Source organism: Miniopterus natalensis, chromosome 15 (genome assembly GCF_054644295.1).
Source record: "Miniopterus natalensis isolate mMinNat1 chromosome 15, mMinNat1.hap1, whole genome shotgun sequence".
NCBI classification, from domain to species: Eukaryota; Metazoa; Chordata; class Mammalia; order Chiroptera; family Miniopteridae; genus Miniopterus; species Miniopterus natalensis.
In genome coordinates, this window is record NC_142095.1 from 7,655,620 (window position 1) to 7,677,826 (window position 22,207).

Consider the following 22,207-nt stretch of genomic DNA (forward strand, 5'->3'; position numbering starts at 1 on the left):
TCCCTGTCCTCAGCACCGTCCCTTCCAGAGCTCTTCTCCTGCCCCTGGGAGGGGCCGCTCTAACGAAGGCTGTGTAGGTCTGAGCGCCACTCTCCTGAGAATTGCTCACGTAACACTGGGTGTGTTTTAATAGTACCTGCCAACAGGGAAACTAAAGCCAGGAGCCAGCTCAAAGCAGCCATTGTCATCACAAACTGCACGCACCCTGCAGCTCATAACTGACAGGCGGGCAGCCCCAAGGAAGCCTTGCCTGGCAGTGTGACAGTCACACTAACTGACACTGTGATGCCCGGCATGAGGCTGGGACCCCTTCCCACAAAGGGAAGGGCGGACTTCTTGAACGCAGGTGAGTGTGTGTTCGCGTGACATAAAGACTTCCGAACTCGGAGCCCGCAGCGGGGAACATTCTGGGGCAACCTGCTTTCCCTGATGCACTTAAGGGGCGCCGCCCGGGGGGCCGCGGGAGCACCTCACCTCAGCCGCTCCTCCTCTTTCTTCCGAAGGCTGAAGTCTCGCTGAACCACCTGGAGGACGTGCTCCGTTTCATCATCCGTCAGGCCCGACAGGTCCAGCTTCCTCCCCATGATTTAGAGCCAGACAGGCGAGGCGAGACCTGAGAGACCAAGGAGAGGCCACAGATTGAGGGCAAAGAAAAGCCGTCGACGGAGAAAGTCAACCAGTTTTGTGATTAAACAAAATGAAACGCAGTGTTTCCATAGGCAATAGGGGGCTGTGCTCGCCTGCTCAGCGGACACTTACAGGTGACTTCAGCAAGGCGCAGGGAGAAAGAAAGAAAGCCGTCCCGTCTGCCACTTCCCTCGTCCTAACTTAATTAGGAATAAATACGTCATGCTCTTCAACAAAATGAAGATACGTGAGACCCAGTGTGGGTTTCCATGAAACACCGAAAGGCAATATCCAAAATTCCTAAATTTCTATGGTTTGAAGTTTTACATCCTAAGTACTATATGTAATTGCAAAATGAAATAAATATAATACTTTAAAAATATCCTATATACACTGTATAGCCTCGAGCTTTTCGTCACGACTATAAAATATTAACTAGAAGTCGATAAACTCTCTTTTGCAAAAGGGAAAAAAAATATACTAAAATAATCTTACTTAGCCATTTTCAGCAGTAGAAACGATAGTATTTCAAAGAAACACTTCCCAGCAGTGCATAGCTGATAATTACGGGAAACTATATTTCTAAAAATCATTTTTAATGAATGGCTGCACCTAGGGATGAAATCAAATAAGTAATCCTAGCAAATCGCCCAGAACTGAAGGCGTAAACAGCAATGCAACCGTCCTCGGCAAAACAGCAGTGGAACCAGTCCAGCAAGACTTCAAAAGCATTATGATACAGCCTGACCAAGTGGGCTTTGGTTAAGTGATGCAAGGTTGGCTCAGCGTTCAAAAATCCATCAGTGTAATTCAGCACCTTAACAGGATAAAAGGGCAAAATCATATAATCGGTTCAATAGGTGCAGAAAAAGCAGTTCGCAGGGGGCCAAACCACCAGACAAGAGGGCCATCTGCAGATCTTTCCTGGATGACTAAATCTCTACTCCTGGTTTCTGCAGAAACGGTTGATTGGATCCCTGGGTGACACGTGTCATCTCTTTAGCAAGTGGCTGTCCAGCCACACCCCTGAGGTTCTCTCCAGACAGGCTTTCTCATTTTTGCACTATGGACAGACTGAGAATTCTCCAAATCTTCATGTTCTGGCTGCTTTTGCTTAACAATTCCTCTTTCGATTTATCTCTTTGCTCTCACATTTTACTGGAGGCAGCAAGGAGAAGCCAGACCATGCCTTCAACACTTCACTTAGAAATCCCCTTAGTGAAATATTCAATTTCATCTCACAGGTTCTCCCTTCCACGAAACACTAGACCACAATTCAGCCAAGTTCTTTGCCACTTTATGCGAGGACTGCCTTTCCTCCCAATTCCAGTAACATGTTCCTCATTTCTGTCTGAGATCTCAGCAGGCCCAGCTTTCACATTCATATTTTCACCAGCGTTCTGTGCATGATGACAGATGTTTTCTCTAAGATGATAGACCCTTTCTCTATAGCTCTCCTTTTCTTCCTGAGCCCTCAGCATAATCACTTTTAACGTCCATAGGTCCTTCAAGGATATCTAGGCTTTTTCCAGCATGTTCCTCAAAGCTATCCAGGCTCTACCTATTACCCAGGTCCACTTTTCACATTTTTTGTACAGAGGAAACAAAAATGGCCAATGTTTCCTTAGGAAAAGATGCTTAATTTCATTGGTAGTTACACAACTGCAAATTAAAACCACATTTCACACCCACCAAAAGAAAGAGTCTTCATCCAGCGCTGACAGGAGGTGGGACAACGGCAACTTTCATACAGTGGGTATAAATTGGTACAATGTCTTCATAACACAAGGAGGTGCCATTTTCAAAGCTAAAGATGCATGTCCCCTATGAACTAGCGTTTCTGCCACACCTAGGTGCATTCCTCAGATACAATCTTGCAGATATGCACCAATTGGGTTGAATCGTATGAAATTTCTGAGTGTGTACTATTTTCACCTGCAAAAATGCCTGCTTTACATAGTTCAACCTAACACAAGAATATTGATAGCGGTCACATTCAAAATAGCACCAAATACATGAAAACATCATAAATAAAACCTAGAAATGACCTCAGACATCCATAAACAGGAGGAAGGATGAGCACACGGTGTTATTTGTTTCATAAGATGGAATAGTCTAGTGCAGTGAAAAAGAACAACACACTGTCGGCTTATGCGCCATCACGGGTGAGTCTTTAAAACATAATGTTGAGGCAGAGGAGCAGGCCACACGGGCCGACACGTACAGTAGGCGTGCGGTATGATTCCTTCCATAGGAAGCTCGAAAGCGTACAAAGCCAAAGAATATACATTTTTACGAAAAAAGGCGGTACGACTGCAGAGAGCAAAATGGGTCCTCTGAGAGGAGAGAGGGTTTGATTGGGGATAATCGTGTATGGGCTTCAGAGCTACCAGTGAAGTTCTGTCTCATCAGAGAGGCAGTGGTACTGCTGCTGCTGTTTTATTATAATAATTATTATTATTATCACCATCATCATCATTAAAAGTTTCAAGTTACGCCCCGGCCGGTGTTGCCAATGGTTAGAGCGTCGGCCCGGGCGCTGAAGGGTCTCGGTTTGATTCCTGGTCAAGGGCACGTACCTGGGTTGCAGGTGGGAGACAACCAACGTGTCTCTCACGTCGATGTTTCTCTCTTCCTCTCTCCCCTCTCCCCCTTCTACTCTTTAAAAATAATGGGAAACATAGCCTTAGTTAAGGATTAACAAAAAACAAAACAAAAACAAAAAAAGTTTCAAGTTACATGCACTTTGGTCTATAAGGTATCTTTCATAAGCATATAAAGTAAAACGAACCTAACACTAAATAAAAATCATCTAATTTCATTATAATTAAAGCAAATATTTGACATCACGCACCATAGAGGAAACAAGATTAAAGCAAAAATACGAAACGTCGTTCAAGGAATATCTGAGAATTGTAATAAAATGATGATGATGATTTTGATTCACCATTATTGATTGAACTACTATGCTCCAAATGTTTTAGCTGTTCATATATATATATATATATAACACTTAACATTCTTAACTCCCACAAAATCCTATAGGCAATCACTACCATCACCACCACTTACATATGAGAAAACGAGGGCTCATAGTTACATTTCTGACTAAGACAAATGACAAATGACAGCTAGAGTCTGACTGCATCCTGACCTGGCCCCGAGGCCACACCTTCGCTCCACGCACACGCCTTCTGCGAGCTGCACAGGGAGACTCTGGGCCCCAGATTCTCACAGTTGAGGTCCAGAGGTCCACGCCTGGCTCTTTCTAGCGTGTGGCAGCTAAGAACAGGGGATCCCATGCTTTGGCTGCTGTTCAGATGGGGGCGATCTGCCCTTTTAGTCTCCAAATAATGGCACCAATCACAGGGAACAGAACAGTCTCAGTCCTCAAAAGTCTTTCGCTAAGTAATTAAAAACCTCATGACTGTATGATGCGAACTAATCTCAAGATTTAACCAACAAATCACAACAAAAATGTCAACTATTACAATTTTTTTCCAAGCCAGTAATGCTGTCTGTCAAAAGCATTTCTTTAGTCCACTTTGCCCAAGTAATGGGGGGGGGGGGGAGAGAACCTCGGGCACCTGCTGGTCCCCAGGAGTAAGTCAGAAGGAAGCTTCTTGTCTCTGAAGAAACAGATGAGAAGACACAGTGAAAATGCAGGCTGGCTCCTTCCTTTAAAACACCCCATGGAAGGGATGGATAATGGCACTTTGGAGTTTCCCAGAAGGTGGCATGTCTGTTCCCTTCACTTTACTTCACTGGCGTGTGGCTTTGGAGAATTCTGGATGAGACCCTGAGATGCCCGGTGAGCGGCCCTGGTCGCATCAAATCCAAGAAGGGTAATCGGAAGCAGAGAGAGAGATAGTTGTGGAGAAACAAATACAGTGCTCGACACGGACAAGTCAGGGGAAAGAGGAAACCTCTTTTTGGGAAACGGTGACAGCTTCTTCCTTTTTCTACAATAAACACAATCAGGTTCCTTGTGCAAGAGAAACAGCATCTTAGAGCTGGCGGAGCCTCGGTGTCCGTGAGCCAGAGGTCACCTGGGTCTGGCGGAGCCTCGGTGTCCGTGAGCCAGAGGTCACCTGGGTGCGATGCTTTTGTTGAAAGACAAGCCCAGGAGAGGAGGGGATTTTCCAGACAGACCCCGGTTCAGTGCTCCTGCCTCGGGGTTGCTCCGGTTTACACCCAACTAAGATGGTTGCAGAGAGGATGCGTTTTAAAAATCAGTAATGAGAAAATTAATACAACTTCAAGATTTAATTATATCACTATTTCTCCAATGTGTGTTTCTCAGGTTACTGTTCCCATAAGCAGTCGGAGAAAGGGGAGCTCTGCGATTAAATGAATTTGAGAAATGCTCCAAACTGTATTGCTCTCTTGGGGATGCACTATGCATATAAGCGTATCGGAGCCTTTGAAGAGTCTGTCACTGAAGGACCAGTTTGATTTCGCTGAACCCTGTATTTCCCAAAAGTGTTTGTCTACAGATGCCTCGTTCTTTGAATAACAGCTACCTGTTCACATCCAAAAAATGACCCTCTGGGAACTACTGCGGTAAGTCCAAGATGACAAACTCTAGCAGCTACTCTAATATGATTACTGAGCTGCTTTAGCTCTGTTTTAAAGTAATTATCATAAGAAGCGACAGAGTTAGATGAGCTTTAGAAGGTGGTTGACTTAAATAAAGAAACCAAATGCGTACAACTTTAAAGTTCCGAAAACCAAAACAAAGGTAGGACTGTCCACACTGTTCCTGGCTGGCGTCACTAACATGAGGAAGCATAGGGACAGTCTTTCAGGAAACTGGTTAGCACAAATCTTGCAAATGAAAAAAACCAGAATTCCGAGGATATTAAATACATACGTGAAGGTGCGTCCTGAAAGGTCAATGTCTACACAAGCAACTTTCTGGAAAAGGTACCTAGGACAGAAGGTTCAAGGACAAAAGATTGGATGGGATATTTATAAATCCACAGTAAGTGTGTGTGTGTGTGTGTGTGTGTGTGTGAGAGAGAGAGAGAGAGAGAGATGATGATGATGATGATGATGCTTGATGTAGAGAGAAAAGCAAAAAGATTAACTAGGAACATCCAAAGTCCTAAAAGTGATAAAGGGGCTTCCCTCTTTGACCATGGCTAGATCTTGACTAGAACTGAAGAGAAATTGCTTATCCCTACAAAGGAATCTAAACATTAGGGCTCTCCCAGTAAAGGCACTTGGTATGCGGCTGGGGTGGGGAGCCCTTGGCCTGGGAAGGAAAAAAAACAACATATGAAATATGCTTTCACTTTACAGCAAGTGGTGCTCGCTGACCTTCATTCCTTCCCCTTCAAGGGTGTTTCACAGGAATGGCCCAGAGCAGCTGTGGCTGCACCACTGACTGGGCCGATACTAGATGTTAGAGTCGCTCTCCTGGGAATGACACGAACGTTCAGCTTGTTGATCTTGGTGGCCTGCTGCAACACTGCCTGAGAAGGCCGCCAAATGCCCTTTCATCTCTGCCATAAATCTTCCATTTTGCTTTTTGTTTCTTTACCTCGCTAACAAAGGGTCCTTGGCTCCCGAATCTATGTTCCCAACCTGTCTTCCATCCTACCTTGTTGCTCAGAGGGTCATCATAAGAAGCAATCGCAGGGATCAAACCTTCCCCTCCATGGGTATGAAACAATTTTTAAAGGATAGCGCGAAGTCCACGCTGCTTTCAAGTTTGAATTTGAATCACAAACCCACATCTATTTACATTTTAAGTGACTGATATTCCAACCTGCAAACAATTTTAATCCTTCGCTAACCCAAAAGATCTAACGTGATTGGCACATATTCAAGCATAGGCCCTAGAATCTTCCTCCGTGGGGCTTCTCAGCTACATTCTGCCTGCCCCAAAGTCATCAGCTTCTTAGATTAGATTAACCTTCACTGGCTTCCAGAGCAGGATGTAGCTTCAGAGCACTGGAAGGTCTCCGGGGCATGTGCCATTAAATCCCAGTAAATCTCCAGCAGGTCTGACAGCGCACCACACAAGAAAGGAGACTGGACAGAACGAAACCCTCAGCTAGAATATCAACATCATCATTTCTGTGGCAGGAATCAAGATCAGAAAACCTGAAGATAGGACACGGTTCATTTCCCATTAAAAGACCTATCCGTCAGTATATCACCCAATTATCGTGTCCGCTTCTGCTGAGACCCAAAGAAACTCCCGTTATCACATTTGCTGTTGCTCAAAGGAGCTGATAAAATGTCTGCTGAAATTAAGCTCATAAATAAAGGCTGCTTACACTTGGAATTTTCAATGGAGAAAATGCAAGCTAACTAGGGGTAAGGCGGATGAGAAACATCGCTTTTTTTCAACTACTTAGAATTTGCATTCAAGTTTGTTTTAGTTTCCTTTGGCTTCCTTCATTTATAGGATCTGGCAAAAGGACAAGAATACTGATTAAGATACCCTTTTAAATAAGTATTCCTGAAAATGGATAGAAAATTAAAAACTATAACAACAACAAAAATCTTTGCTAACCTGACAGCAATCCTAAAGCCAGGAGGAAACATCCAACATGAAGCCCGGGCTTAGCTCTGGCTGAATGCAAACAGTCCGTCTGCATCAGGTGAAGGTCCTGTGCCATGTCAGCTGTTAACTTAGAAGGTAATTATGATGCCAGATGCAACCTGACTGAGCCCCTCCTGGCGTCCACATCCCTGCACATTACTCAGTCTGCACCACGTGTCCCCTCCCTCCCTCTTTCGGGACAAAGTAAAGATATATGGAAGAACTGCACTTTGCTAAAGAGGTTTTCTAGGAACAGGAAAAGACAAAACTTCCTGGCTTGAGATCCTAAGTCCTTCCTATCTGAGTGACAGGGGCTAGCTCTCTAGCAGTGCCCCTATGCTTACCCTGGGCATGGCTATATGCCAGGCATGCCAAACCACCTGCAGTCCCCCTGAGCACTGTGTGCTTCAGGTCTCCCTTCTAGTCGTGTCACCGACGCAGCTCCCTCAGTTCAGGATCCACCTCTACTCTAGAAAAGCTTCCCTGACCGGTCTAGGTGCCCCCGTTTTCTACTCCCCACCCCTCTGCTTTGGCACATCTCATGCTGCTACTCTCCAAGTAGCATCATTCATTTCAATCAACCCAAAAGACTCAAGCATCATCTAAACCGTATCTTATAATTATAAAAATATAATCTTTATTTCCAAAAGCAAATGTCCATTTCATATCATATCTACTTGGTGGGCTACACTGAGGAATGTAAAGCAGATTGCCTTCTGCCAAATGTCCCAATAAACAAATCTTTACCTCCCAGTAAGTGGTATCGAGCTTTTAGCAGAAGATATAGCTTGGTTTGAAAAGGTCAGGTCCCCTGAACTCAGAGCCAGCAGCCTTGTCAAACCAGCATCAGGAACTGCAGGATGCTCAGCACATTTCAAGAACATAAATAACTCCCATCCTTCAAGTGCAAGCCTGATAGGTGGAGGCTGCAAAGAAAGGTTCAACCAGAAAGAATTACTGTTCTAAGTGCCAAGCAAGAACCTTAAATGCAACGTGGTAAACTCCACACACCCTACAAATGAGGAATTTTCCTTGTTACAGAGTCCATAAATACTCATTTGTTCTACAGACATCTGGAAGTAAATGAAACATGTTCAGATATAAAAGGAAAAAACATCAATCGCTGTTTTCCATGGGCATCATAACTTAGTAGGAGAGACTCGCAAGTCAGCAAATGCGATCTCACAGAGAGTGAGCCGTGCCAGTCTGGGAAGTGCACAGGGTTCAACAAGTTAGTGCAAAGAACAGCAAGGGGCCCAGAAGGGGCACCCAGAAGAATTACTAGCTGGAGATAACAAGTTGATGAAAAAGACTTCAAAGGAACCCTGGCTGGTTTGGCTCGTGGTTAGAGCGTCAGCTTGGGGACCAAGGGGGTCTCAGTTCAATTTCCGGTCAAGGGCATGTACCTGCGTTGCAGGTCGGGCTTGTTCGGGAGGCAACCGGTGGGTGTGTCTCTTTCACATCAGAGTTTCTCCTCCCCCCCCCCCCCCCCCCCCCCCCGCCCAAAGGAAAAAAATCAATGGATGAGATTAACATATGAGTTGGTAGACTGAATAAATCAGATTGCTCTCCTTAATGCGGGTGGGCCTCATGCAATGAGTTGAAGGCCTGAATAGAACAAAAAGACTGACCCTCCCCCAAGTAAGAGAGAATTCTTTCTGTCTGATGTGTTCAAATTGGGACATTGGCTTTTTCCTGCCTCTGGACTCAAATTAAATATCAGCTCTTCCTGGGTCTCAAGCTTGCTGGCCTTTGGACTGGACCTACACCATTGGCTCTCCTGGTTCTCTAGCTTCAGAGCTTGGGATGTGTCAGCCTACATAACCATGTGAGCCAATTCCTTACAATAAATATCTTTATTTTATGCCTACATATGTATTTATACACATATCCTATTGGCTCTGTTTTTCTGGAGAACTCTGACAAATACATACATACACATACTACACATTATTGGCCAATAAATGACCTGCTTTATGAACCTTGATTACATTTTCTAACTTTCTCTGCAATGACTGTATTTACAGGAAACAAAAGCCCAGTATCTGCATTTGATACTGCATTTCTCTGCCCTCTTGAGTTAGAATCATGCCTCCCACCCCCTACTTTTGTTTTCTGAGGCTCTGGACACAGCGGAAGCCCTGGGCTGCCTCCCTATCTGCTTCCCATCCTTTGGGTGATGTCACTTTGATCCCCTGCACAGAGAACAGCCTAATGAACACTCGATAAAAATACACAATTCTTCAGCCTACTGCGAATTTCCTCTTCAGTTTCACCCAGATAATGATGCTTTTTGCTCCCTCTACTATATAAAAGTCTGGTACATCTCTTCTCTCTGTAATAAAAGTGCATCCAGATAAGAGTTGGCAGCTGGCTGTATTTGGAACTAGACCACATAATTAGAGGGGAGATCACAGGACTACAAAAATACATGCATTAAAACACGAATTCAGACTTCATTGCTTCTGAAATTGTGATCAAACACGGTGGGCTAAAATTTACTGTTCTATTTGTCCTCAAAATAAAGGGGTTAAGACAACGTATCGTAGATGAGAAAAGGAGAATGTTTACCTTCCAAAGAGAGCCACTCATGATCAGGTACTCATTTAGGAGCCTTGATGTATATGTAAACGCCACAATTGCAGTAGAAGCAAATAACAGCTGCAGAGCCTGGGTTTTCAGTACGCAAACCTCAGAGGGTTCTGCACACACCCCTTCCCTGGGTAGAGGCTGGGACAGCTTGCCATCAGGGACAGTCAGGCACAGCATGCTTAGGGCTACCTGCAGAATGGGCTGTGAGCCGCTGCCCCGAGGAGAGACGGGGAGGTTCCCAGGAGTTGGTGGTGCCCAGGCCAGGGCCCTAAGGAGAGGCAAGGTGGGCCAGGGGTCCGGGCTGAGGGAAGACTGCAAACAGAGGCATCCCTCAGGGACGTGCGCATCGCTCAGTATGTCTGCTGCAGGGTTGCGGAGGGAGGCTATAAAACCACGTTAAAGAGCTTGGGCTTCACCTGAGGGCCCTGGGAGCCACGGCAGGGCCCTAAACAGGTGAGCAACTGGGGGCACAGCAGGTAGCTGTGGGTAAGACGGTGAGGTGGACAGGGACAGAGACAGGGAAGTGGGAGCCACTGTGTCGTCCACGTGAGAGCCCTAAGCGGAGAAACAAGCAGAGAAAAATGAACTCAACCCCGCCTATTTACTCTCTGATTAAAACTCTTTCCTCCTGGAAAATGTCCAGGCAGTTCAGAGTTCAAGTCCCCAATGGGGCCGCTCCTTCCCTCTCCCTTCTCCTTCCTAAGGTGGCCTCTGGCTCCAGGGGGCCGGGTTGGTGTCCGGACCTTATCTATCAAGGAGCAGCCAGCCCTTTCTCATGCTGAGGTTTCTTCAATGATCCAAGGCCTGAGTGCAGTAAATAGGTTTCTTTCTTTTTTTTTGAGGTCTCAATAGAGTGCGAGTTGAAATAAATGTCTGAACTAGACTGGAGTATACATTTTCAAAAGCAAAACAGTTTCAAATAGAAAAGCTTACAATGAGATATTGTGCTCAGCTAGGCCTTGCAACTGTGCTTATGCTCAAAAATATATAAGCAACAACATTATAGAGATATGATCCTAGGTAATATGCTATTGAATAGATAACAAAGAGGAGAGTGGAGCATCCTGGGCAATAAAAAAGAAATCTCCAATTCAGGACCATGGCAGGAGGGAAATGGTTTAATGATCTTTAAGGGCAGCCTGATCCACGGGGGGCGAGGGGGGTGTTCAGCAATGCATTTCCCATTGGCGGGAGGTGCAGAGACACATACTGTAATTAACGTCAGCTGCTTCCAGGACAGTTACAGGTGTGCCACTGAATTCTATAGACAACCTTACAGAACTCTTAAGCATAAGCTAACCAAAACTGCTGTAGCTTTATTTTTTTTTTTTTAAGTGGTTCGGGAATTTGAGAGGAACTGCAGAAGGCTGGTGAGGCAGTTTGGTGTTGAGTAGTAATGCCCATGGATATTTAATTCAAACTGCATAGAAATGAAAACCAAATTTTTCTTCATTTTTCCCCCCTTAAAGTCCAAAGGTAATACGTGGTCAGTGGAATTTGCCATAGCCTGTGCCCATTGACCCTAAAGTTGACAAACACAACTTGAGTGCCCACTTGTACCCAGAGATACACCAGACAAAGGAGAACCCCGAAATAAAGCACACAGCCCTGCTCTGAGTTACCACAGAGAGGGCTGGGGCAACCTCCCAACAACATGTACCCCTACCTGGCCTGGCTGGGGCACTTTTCCTGTGCCACCTCTTTGCCATCTCCTTCTCTTGGATTCTCAATTCTGCAAAAACAGTTGTCAAAGGGGAACAACCCGCCCCGGTGCTCGTCATGGGGAGCCTCTCACAGGTCTCTGCCCCTTCGCATTCTTCTGATGTTTTCCTTTAGAGTTTTTGTGTGGTTTTTAGTACCCCCCCCCAAAAAAAATATATGACAAGGCCATAAAAGAAAATTAATCACCTGACACCATCAAACAAACACAACCAGTGCTAACACACTGGTTCATTTCAGTCCATTTCCCCCACCCTTTGTAGGTGAAGTGTTGTTTTTGTCCTATGATACACAGATGTAGCATCTTCTTAAAAAATATTTTTATTGATTTTTTTTAAAGAGAGAGAGGAAGGGAGAGAGACAGAGAGAGAAGCATTGATGTGCGAGCCGAACATCGATCGGCTGCCTCCTGCACGCCCCCTACCAGGAATCAAACTAGCAACCTTTTGGTGCATGGGACAGTGCCCGCCCAGCTGGGCCACACCGGCCAGGGCTGCAGTAGCAGCTTTTCTTCACTGGGCACTTTATTTCCAGTCTATGTGTATGTTAGATCACTTTTAAGTATCACTCCTCATGGCTACATTATATTCTACCAAGTGGATGTACTTACTGACCTGCTGGTCAGGCTGCACATCTGGGTCGATTCCAATTTCATACTATTTCATAGAGAACTATGGTGAACACCTTTGTGCACACAGGGTTTTCCACACTAACGATTTTTCCCTTGGGCTAGATTCCCAGAAATAAAATGACTGGGTCTCTGGTGAAGAACAGTAAGGCCCCTGAGACACATTTTCATGCATCCGTTGAAGGGCAACAGCTACCCAGTGAAGCCACCTGAATGAGCAAAACTGACACAGACGACAACATGCCTACTGTTGACCTGTCTTATTTGTGCAGACTAGCCAGGGGCACTGTTTTAACCAGAATAATTTTATAAAGTATTTTTTTAAACCCTGTTTTTGCTGCTAGCTAGATTTTCAGTAAGCCCCTCCCTGAGGAATGAGCTCTGTGTGCTCCATGCCCGTGCGACACACTGATGGCATTTTCTTCAAATTCTTTCATCGTATCGGATTTATCTGATGTGAGTATTAAGTACTGAATGCCAGTCCTCCCAAGTCTCAAGAGCTTTTCTCCAAGACCTTTAGAATAATAAGCCTAAAAGGGGAAAAACATAAGATCTCAGCCTCTGGGCCTGCGTCTCGCAATTAAGCGTATTTCTCACATGTTTCTAAGAGGAAGAGCGGAAACACGGCCAGGACATCGGCTCCCGCAGGAAGGCCATGACTGGAGGAGTTCTTCCATGAAGCCAGAGAGGAGTCACTTGAAGAAAATGAAGGGTACAGCTGTGTTCTGGGTGGTAACCCAGGATTCTTCTCTATTCAGAGCGGCTCTGAAACTATTTCCAAAACACAAGCAAAAACACAAAGCCGCACACCAACGATACAGAGAAATGAACACGGGCGAGAGGGTGGGGATTCAGGGGCAGTGAGAGAGCATGCTCGGGGATCTGCTTTTTTTTTTTTAATATGTTTTTTATTGATTTCTAGAGAGAGAGAGGAAGGGAAAGGAGGAGACAGAAACATTGATGAGAAACATCAATTGGCTGCCTCCTGCACGCTCCCTACTGGGGATCGAGCCCCCAACCCGGGCACGTGCCCTGACCAGGACGCTACCGGGGGACCTCTTGGTGCTTGGCCAAGGGGCTTGGGGACGACACTCAACCAACTGAGCCACATGGGTGGGGCTAGATCTGCTTATTCTTTCCTGCACTCCAGCATTTCTCCCTCTCCCAACTCCGCAGAAATGAGAGTCTTCCAGAGAAAATTCTCAACTTCCTTCTGACCCAAAGCGTGCACAGCTGCTATGCAAAAGAACGCTAACTTTTCCCATTAAGTGATATTTAATTCAGCTCTTGCAAAACATTTAAATTTACTTAGAACAACTTGGGCGTGTTGGATGTACTTTTGAACTGTATATTTCAAATCTAAGTACAAATCAAGTAATTCTGATTAAAGTATAGCACCCAAATCGAGATGTGCCATGATTGAAAAATATACACCGCGTTTCAAAGATTCATATAAATAGAAGATAAAATAACACGTTAATAATTTTCATATTGATTATATTGATTGGGATCTGAGCACCTAAAACGAGAAAAAGGCAGGTGGAGCAGGTTTGGGGGGAGATAATTATTGCACATGTAGGAGAAGATGTCGAGTGGTTTCTCGAGGGGTGAGGGAGACGGGTCCAGCCTAGGGAGAGATATTTGGGGATCACTGGATAGGTGGGATTTAAAACCATGAAATAAGATGATGTCTGTAGGGAGGAAATATAAATAAATGGCAAAGAGAATCAAAGACTCAGCTGTGGTCACTCCAACATGGACACGTCAAACAGAAGACAAAGAGCAGCTAGAGAGAGGTTTTGTGCCCCACCGAGAGCCCTTGCCACCCAGAGAAAGGCCTGGATTGAACACGCCGAGCCTCCTCCCACGAACCCTCCCCTTGACCTTGATTCTGCCCACAGCCCTTCCACCTTTTTTGGGAAGGAATTTGAACCAACTCCCAGATTTGTCAAAAATGGTGTTTTGGTTCCCATTTGCCTTGTCCCTTTTGGATCACGTATAGAAGGGGAGATTCAGCGTTCTATCGCCATCCACCGCCAGCAGCAGTCTGAGGGCAGGGAAACTGAGGCAGAAAGTGAGGCCGGTGGGAGTGGGAAGAGCAAGCATCAGGCACCTGAGAGCTTGGATTCAGGCGGGAGGGAGGGTTCAGAGCTGGGAGCGCGCCGGGCCGGCTGGGGGATCTCAGGCGCGGGCACCGACGGCAAGGGGTCCGCAGTCCTGGGAGAGCACCTGCCATCCCCTGGGACCACGGGGCCAGAAAACTGACCGGAGAATTTCTAAAAGACTTTAAACAACGATGAGTGAAAACAGCATTTTAAATTTTTCTCCTAATTAGCCGTAAGAGAAAAAGACCAATCTCAAATACTCTGGTTACATTGTCATTCTAGGAACTCAAAGTCCCTAATGATCAATACATTGCTTTTCAAAAGAAGCAGAACTAAGAAACCAGATTCATATACACAGAGACACAGAGACACAAAGACACAAAGACAGCCCCTGCCCTGCTTCCTGAGGATGGAGCTACACAGATAAAGTGACATGAGGCTTGAGACACGGGTTTTCAAGAAGCGGTCAGGACGGGGTCGGGGACTGGAGGCAACTGCTTGTGCAGACTGGGGAACCTTCAGGAAAAACTTAAAGTAAAGAGGCTTAAGTTACAGTGTTTTCTTTCCTCCAGTGGTGTCTAGGCTCCCCCACCGAGACAACCCCGCACCCTCAGCGGTGGTTACCTTTCATACCCAACAGGGAGACCCATGTATGATGACATAGTTATCTGAGCCACCAGTCAGTGTCAGAACTTTGGGGACTTTGGCAAAGAGCCACATTAGATCCTGGGGCCGTGGGCGCCTCTTCCAGGCACCCGCCCTTCTTCGTGTGTCTTATGTTCTTCGCCCAAGTGTCTGCCCAGTGAGATTCAGTTCTGCCCACAGAATGGATCTGGGCATCTCCGCTGCAGATCGGGTATCCGTCGCACCGGCGGCATCACACTGTGAATCACAAAAAGCTACAAAACAGGTGCTCACCTCCTCCTGCAGGCTGCCCTGATTACAGGCACAAGATAGCTGACCTTTTACTTAAGCTCTTACCAATTCTCCTAAGCTAAGTCAATATTTATATGATGTTTCTGATGTATATACTTACATATAATCACATGATGCAAGATTCTAAAAGGAAAGGTCAAAACCCTCTGAGCTTTCTAAGTGAACTTTCGGGTATGTACATATACACAAACATACACACATTATACTTTTTACTTTAACACCTTTGTTCCCCTTCTCTGGCATTATGGTTTCCTTAATGTACAGAGACTATACGTATACACTGCTCAGGCAATTAGAGAGCATAGACACCTTGGGAAGTGATTTGGCACCAAGTGGTCACATTGTACGTTTACACAAACTATGACCCTGCAATTCCACTTCTGGGCATATATCCTCAAGAATTTCTTCTGCATGTGCTTAAATATAGTTCAAAGATGTTTACTACACATATCTATATAATAGCTAAAAAATGCAGAAGCCATCAAGTATCCATCACAGAGGAGCAGATGAATGAAATATGGTATTTTCATATAATGGAATGATATTTAACAGTTAACATCCGAACATAACTATATAAAACAATCTGACAGTTCTCTCAAAAACACCAAGTGATGCCGTAAGTTTCTTGGAAAATGCTATAGTGAAGTCCGCCGTGAGCCAGTAAAGATGAAGCTATGTTTCTGCCTTACTAGAAAAAAAAAAAAAGCCAAGTGAAAAAACAAGATTCTGGGTTTTTCCCTCTGCCTATGAAACTGGCAACGCTGATGAATAATTATACTGATCGTTGGCAAGGCCCGGGGATCTGGCACACTCAGGCACGACCAGCAGCAAAATACATTTACAAACTCTCCTGAAGGAGTATTTGGCAGGTACGGATTGAAAATTTCTTGAAAGTAAACAAATTTTGACAAAGTAATTCATCCTAAGAAAATAAAGATGTATACAAAGATGACGTCACAATAAAAAGTACCCGCTTAATGTTGTAAAAGAACGATTTTGTTGAATAAATTATGGTACAGAGATGAAATGCAATATTAATAGGGTAAAAAACAATGACAGAGCCCCGGGCAGGTGGCTCAGTTGGTTGGAGCGTTGTCTCATACATCAGAAAAAAGGTTGTGGGTTGGATTCCAAGTCAGGGCACATACCTAGGTTTCAGGTTCCATCCCCAGTCGGGGTGCCTACGAGAGGTGACTGATTGATGTTTCTCTCTCACATCCATATTTCACTCTCTCTCTCTTTCTCTCTCTAAAAAAAACAAATCAATAAAAACATATCCTTGGGTGAGGATTTAAAAACAAAACAAAACAATGACAGGGAAGAATAATTATTGACACTAATACTGTTCATATAATTTTGAATTAAAAAATGATCTTATTTGTGCTTAAAAATCATATTCATGCGGCCCTTACTATTCAAGGGCATCTGGTGCCAGCATAGAGTCACTTAAAGTGAATTCCAAGTAAAACGGGGACCATAATTTCACAGTAAAGAATGGGAAATTAAGAGGTTTGATTAGCTCTATATTTGGGGGGGAAAAAGAAACAAGAAAATAATTTTATTTTATATTTTACCAAATTTTGATAACCGCATTTTTCACGGCAAAGGGATATTTAGGCTAGATCCTAAAATTCATGCCAAAGCCTAGATGGTCAAGAACAGCCAAGGCAATTCTGAAGAAAAAGGCTAAGAGGGGGAGATTTATTATAAAGCTTTAATGATTAAATAAAAATGGCATTAGCTCAGGAATCACACAAAAAGAAGAGAAAAGAACAGAGTGAAGAGACGGATCCAAAAATATAACCGAAGTTGGTATAGCACAGAAATAGCAACAAAATAAATAAGAAATAGTTAAGGATTTATTAAACGATATTGAGATAGTTTTTAATATGGAAAACAATGCGATCCCTGCCTCACACTACACAGACATATAGATTTCAGATGAGTTTAAAGATCTAAAAGTTTGACCTACTAAAAAAAATGGTAATGCACAGGAAAGGAAAAAACTTGAAAACCAAGGTATATATATTTTTTAAGACCTTTAAAAGAAACAGAAAGTAAAAGAGCAGTGAAATTCATTCTATGCTTATCAGCTTAACGAAAATTAGAGCATCTGATTAGTAGCAGGCACACAATACGAGGATACAGGGATCCAAGGAACTCCAACAGAGTGCTAGTGGGAGTGCTAAGTGCCACAACTACCTAGAGGGCAATTTGCAAAACCTAGTAGGGTTGAAGTGACAGACAGATGTCGATGCAAGAGCATCCTACGAACCAGATACTCAGCTTCTGGGGGAATACCACCTTGGCATACTCCTCCTGTACGTTTCTACAAGAGCTTATCAAGGATATCCCCTGCAATACTGTTTACAACAGCGAAAGGCAAAAACCATCTTTTCGACCATCAACAGAGAATATTTAAACTCTGCAATATCAAAGAAAAATCACATCTATAATTATCAACATACGTCATCAACACATGTCAAAAAGCAATACTGGGTGAAAAAGAGAAAACCACAAAAATAAATGACAGGCCTCCATTTACATAAAATTTTAAACACAAAAAACTACATAGGACGGGCATACACTCAGTCCCAATGTTATAGGTTGTATGGACTCAACCCCAAATTGTCATCCCTCAGTGTCTGAATTTCCCTCTTGCTCAGGAGAGAATTTCCAATTTATGTCAATCCCGGACTTAGACTAAGTAGCTACTAAATGCAAAGTACTATGCTAGGTGCCGGGGAGAACAGAGGAAATATGCAAGACCCCTTGCACCCTGCAGAAGGGTACGATTCAGCCAGGGAAGCTGTCGGAGAGGCCTGGCTCCATGCTCGCTCCGGGTCACACAGTGTGCAAACTTAGGAAGAGTGCCTGATTTTCAAGGCCCAGTTCCTTCATCTATAAAATGGGAAGGCCACCCTCCTCCTATTGTGAAGATCAAATGAGTATGTATGTACCTAGTTCTACCGAACACTCTTAGCAAACAGGCGTGGCAGCCATCACGCGAATACAGTCATGTAAACAGCGTCTCAGTCATCCTGGCGGGAGAAGGTGATGCACGGGAGGAGGTGTCCACAGCTGGATATGGCATCCCCACCCCCCTGAGGGTTCCCCCTGGTGACTTGGACCCCACGCTGTGGAAGGCATAGGGCATTTCTTCCAGCAACAGTTTAGCTGCGCCCAGGCCTATTTATTCTTCCAAGTTCACCACGGACAGTGCTCTGTGAAAAGAGCCACCAGTCCCAGGAAAGAGAGCCCCTTCTCGCACACCTTTGGGGAACTCTGGCGCGAAATTAAACCAAAAGGGTCATAACGCACCTAAGCCAGCTTCTCAGCTGAGCCCTCGTTAACGTTCCAAGGACATACCGCAGCTCCGTAGGACTAAAGAGAAGGCAATAGCGTCAGCTCCAGCTGCCCCAGCCCACAGGCCACCCCCCTAAAATGCTGGGAGAGCGTTCTATCCATGGACTTAGCAGGCACCGTGGGGGAGGCCTGCAGGCCAGACACGGGGGGAAACCACAGAGTTTGGAAATCACTTTTGGAGACCCTGAAGGGTTGGATTTTACTCCTGAGGTTCCTGTGGGAGGGCTTGGGGAAGGGCGGTGGGCATTCCAGTTCTCCCGCCGACGGGGCGCCACCACGTGGCCACAGCACAGACAGCTCCTAAATCACAGCCTTGAAATTCTGTGATTTTTCACCGATTTTTAACTGAGGGGAATTCAAATTATTCCCATTTTTATGTTTCAAGTGAGAATTCACTCATACATTTTCTTCATTCACATTTTATTATCACGCTATTTGAGATGTGCGTTACTTAAATGAACTCTATGAATAAGTCAGCCTCCATTTATCAGTGTCGGCACTGTGACATCTGGGGTCCAGCTGGTTACACCACCCAGGGCCCAATGATCAGCGTGTTGGGGGGAAACCCAGTTCAGCGACCACCCAGATCTCAAGGCCAAATTCTTCCTCTCGCTTTCTGGACCGGCTTAGGTATAACTGCTTTTGGTTTGTCTACATTTAAAACAGAAGGTAGAAAATCATCGAGCAGTTTTATTTTCGCTTTGAAACTATGATAACATAAATAATAACAGTCATAAAAATAAAACTCTCCTGTCAAAACGAAGCAGGGTGGTGATTACCCTTGGGATAGAGTGCCTGCAGGGGTAACGGGGAGACTGGGAATAGTCTAGGTCTTAATCTGGGCACTGGTTCCACAGGTGTGTTCAGTTCGTGAAAATCCATCGAACACACATTTGGATATGTTAGAACACACTCACCAAGGCCTGGCCAGTCTTCCGTCCTCAACTGGCCTTTGAGACAAAAGTCTGTGCAAACACAATAATAACCAGGGAGGCTAAAGGGGGGGGGGTGCTCAGTTCTCGATGAGGTGTCTCAGCCTGTGTGAATCCATGGCACTGAAGGCCAAGGCCACAGGGAACCTCTTTCTGTGCCCCTGGGCAAGGCGAAAGGAGACAGGACACGGTGTGGGCCAGTTAGCTTAAATTGCCATGGCCAGGAGAGGAACAGCAGGAAGATGGAAGTCGTAATTTCAGTCTACCCAACCCAATTCCTCTAGAAGGAAGGACTTTCAGATCTGTGAATCGGGTCCTGGAGGCTGCTGTAAAAAATTTTCAACTGCCTCCATGTCTGCCCACAGTGCGGTTCCTCCTGGGCAATCTCATCTTCCTTCCACTTCTACAGCTACCACATCCGCTGAACACCAACTGCCTTGGGAAAACACTACAAGGCAGGAGTTGTTCCATTTTATAGATTAAAAAGTTGAGGCTCAACGATGTTTGTCAGACTCCCCATAACTCTGGAAGTCGTCATCTCATCACTGAGGTGGGGCGGGGGGCACGACTCGGTGGAGAAACGGGGTGATGACCTCAAGGGAGGGGGGGCGACCCTCTCCCCGAGCCCCAAGGCTCTGAGGGCCGCTCACAGCCCCCCAGGAGCTGCCTCAAAGGATCTGGAGAAAAAGATTCCCATGTGAAACTGTTCCGCGCCCTGGGACGGGGTCCGCCTCCCCTGGGAAAGTGCGGAACATCCGCATCGAGGGCAGGGCGCGCCGGCGGCCGGGAAGCCCCACTCCGGCGTTTCCTAAAAGCCGGTGGGAGCGTCGGGGAAGCCACCCCAGGGCGCGGCCGCGGCTCCTCGGGAGCCCCGGGCCCAGCGGCTGCGCGCGGGCGGGCCTCTCACCCCCCGCGCCTCCCGGGGCAGGGCTCCTTTGGGAGACGGACACGGAGCGGGCACCTGGCAGATTCTCCCAACCCTGCCGAGACGGCGGCGAACCTACCGGGAATGGCGGGGATGCTGCAAACGCCGCAGGTCGGGGGTTCCCACCGCCCAGCCGCTCCTCCGCGCGCCCACCCCGGGGGGTCCCCGCGGGGTCCCTTGGGATCAGCCGCCGACCTCTCCCAACAAGGCGGAGTTGGGGGAAGGCAGTAAGAGGGAGAGGCTGGGATGGAGCCGAGGTGAGCGCCCCCCTCCCTGCAACAGCGCGCCCCTCTCCAGGCGGCCCAGGGACCCGACCAGACGCAGTCGAGTCAGGTTCTCACTCCGCGCACCTCCCGTGACCTTGAGCGAGTCCCCGGATTAGCCCATTTTACAGAAACTAAGAGTCCGAAAGAGCCAAGCCAGCCGCGCGGGCCGGCTCGGACGCTTCCCGCGGGTCAGAGGCGCCGCGCCCGTGCGCCCGCGGCGAGGTGGGAGCGCGGGGAGCCGCAGCCCGAGAGCCGCGCGGCCCGCGGGCTCGGAAACGCCGGGGCGCGCGGAGGGAGCGCCGGCCGGGCCGCGGGGGAGGCGAGGCTCGCGCTCTGCGGCGACGCCCGGCAAGTCCGCCCCTCCGCAGGGGCGCGCCGGCCTCGCGGGGACCCTGGCTCGGGACCCGCACGGGGTGCGAGGACACGCACCTGAGGGGCACCGCCACACGCCCACCCCGAAGTTGCCGCAACGAGAGAGGGGCAGCGGCGCAAAGCCGCGGGAGGGGAGGGAGGGGACGGTACTCACTCGGGGAAGCCGGCCGGAGCGGATCCGTGACCCGGGTCGCCGATGGTGGCCGCGCTCAGGCCACCGCGCCTCAGGGTACCCGGGGCACCTGCCGCAGCGCGGCGCGTGGATTCGGAGGCTGCGAGCTGGGCGGCGGGGGCGCGGGCGGGTCGGCGCCACAGATCCGAGCTGCGAGCCGCGGGGCTCGGCCGCCGAACCGCAGCCGCAGCGGGAGTCCGGGAGCGGGCTGGCGGCGGGAGCGCGGCGGCGGCGGCTGCGAGGGAGGCGCCCGCGCCGCAGGCACCCGGAGCCCGCCCGGCCGCAGCCGCCCCTGACACCCGCTGGCCCAGCTGCGGGCCAATCAGAGGCGCCCGGGGCGGGGGCGCGTGCGGGGCGCGGGCGAGCGGGGCGGCGCGCGCCGACGCCTGCGCGGGGCAGGGGTGGCCAGCCCGCGGGGGCCTCCCGAGCTCCCCGGGCGCGCGGGCGGCACGCGCCGGGAGGGCGGGGCGCCCCCGGAGGAGGCGGGGCCGGGGCTGCGCGCGCCCGGGCCTGGGATCCGCGTCCCCTCCTGGGCGCTCCCTCGCGGTGCGGTGCGGAGCGCGGCCCGCGGCCCCGGAGCCCCCCAAGCGCGACCTCAGGTCGTCCCCAGCTTTGAAGTAAGGCTTTTCCCGTCCCCTGCCTCTGAGCACCGGGGCCCGGCCTTGCCTGACCGACGAGCGACGGGTCACCGGGTCCCGGGCTGGCCTGGCTCTCCCTGCGGCCGGAGCGTGGGCGCCCTCCCGCCCGAGCCTCCCGGAGAGCTCGCCCTCGCTCACGGTCAGCCCCTGGGTATACAGAGTCACCGGGGTCACCCGCCCCTGGTCTGGATTCCTTTCACTCGCTAGAATTTACTGTGCCGGCGACACTCATGCGCTCCACACACGGACGGGGTTCGCGCTGGGCTCGGGGAGCTGTCCCGGGGCCACTGCGCGCCCCAGGCGCCCCCCGAAGGCGCTCCGCCGGGTTAGTGAGCCCGCGCTGGCGGGAGGGCGCCCCAGGATGGCGGCGGGT

The 22,207-nt window shown here is 48.0% G+C and overlaps 1 protein-coding gene across 1 annotated transcript in view; it reads right to left on the reverse strand.

Annotated features, from left to right (window-relative positions):
• MYRIP (myosin VIIA and Rab interacting protein) overlaps window positions 1-21,209 on the reverse strand; it is a 120,609-nt gene extending 99,400 nt beyond the window's left edge. The window contains exons 1-2 of the mRNA XM_087824591.1: window positions 21,179-21,209; window positions 475-613 (exon numbers count right to left, since the gene is read on the reverse strand). Of these exons, the coding sequence (XP_087680717.1) occupies window positions 475-584 (110 nt within the window). The 5' untranslated portion in view covers window positions 585-613; window positions 21,179-21,209. The remainder of the gene's footprint in view (window positions 1-474; window positions 614-21,178) is intronic.
• Window positions 21,210-22,207: the final 998 nt, after the last annotated feature.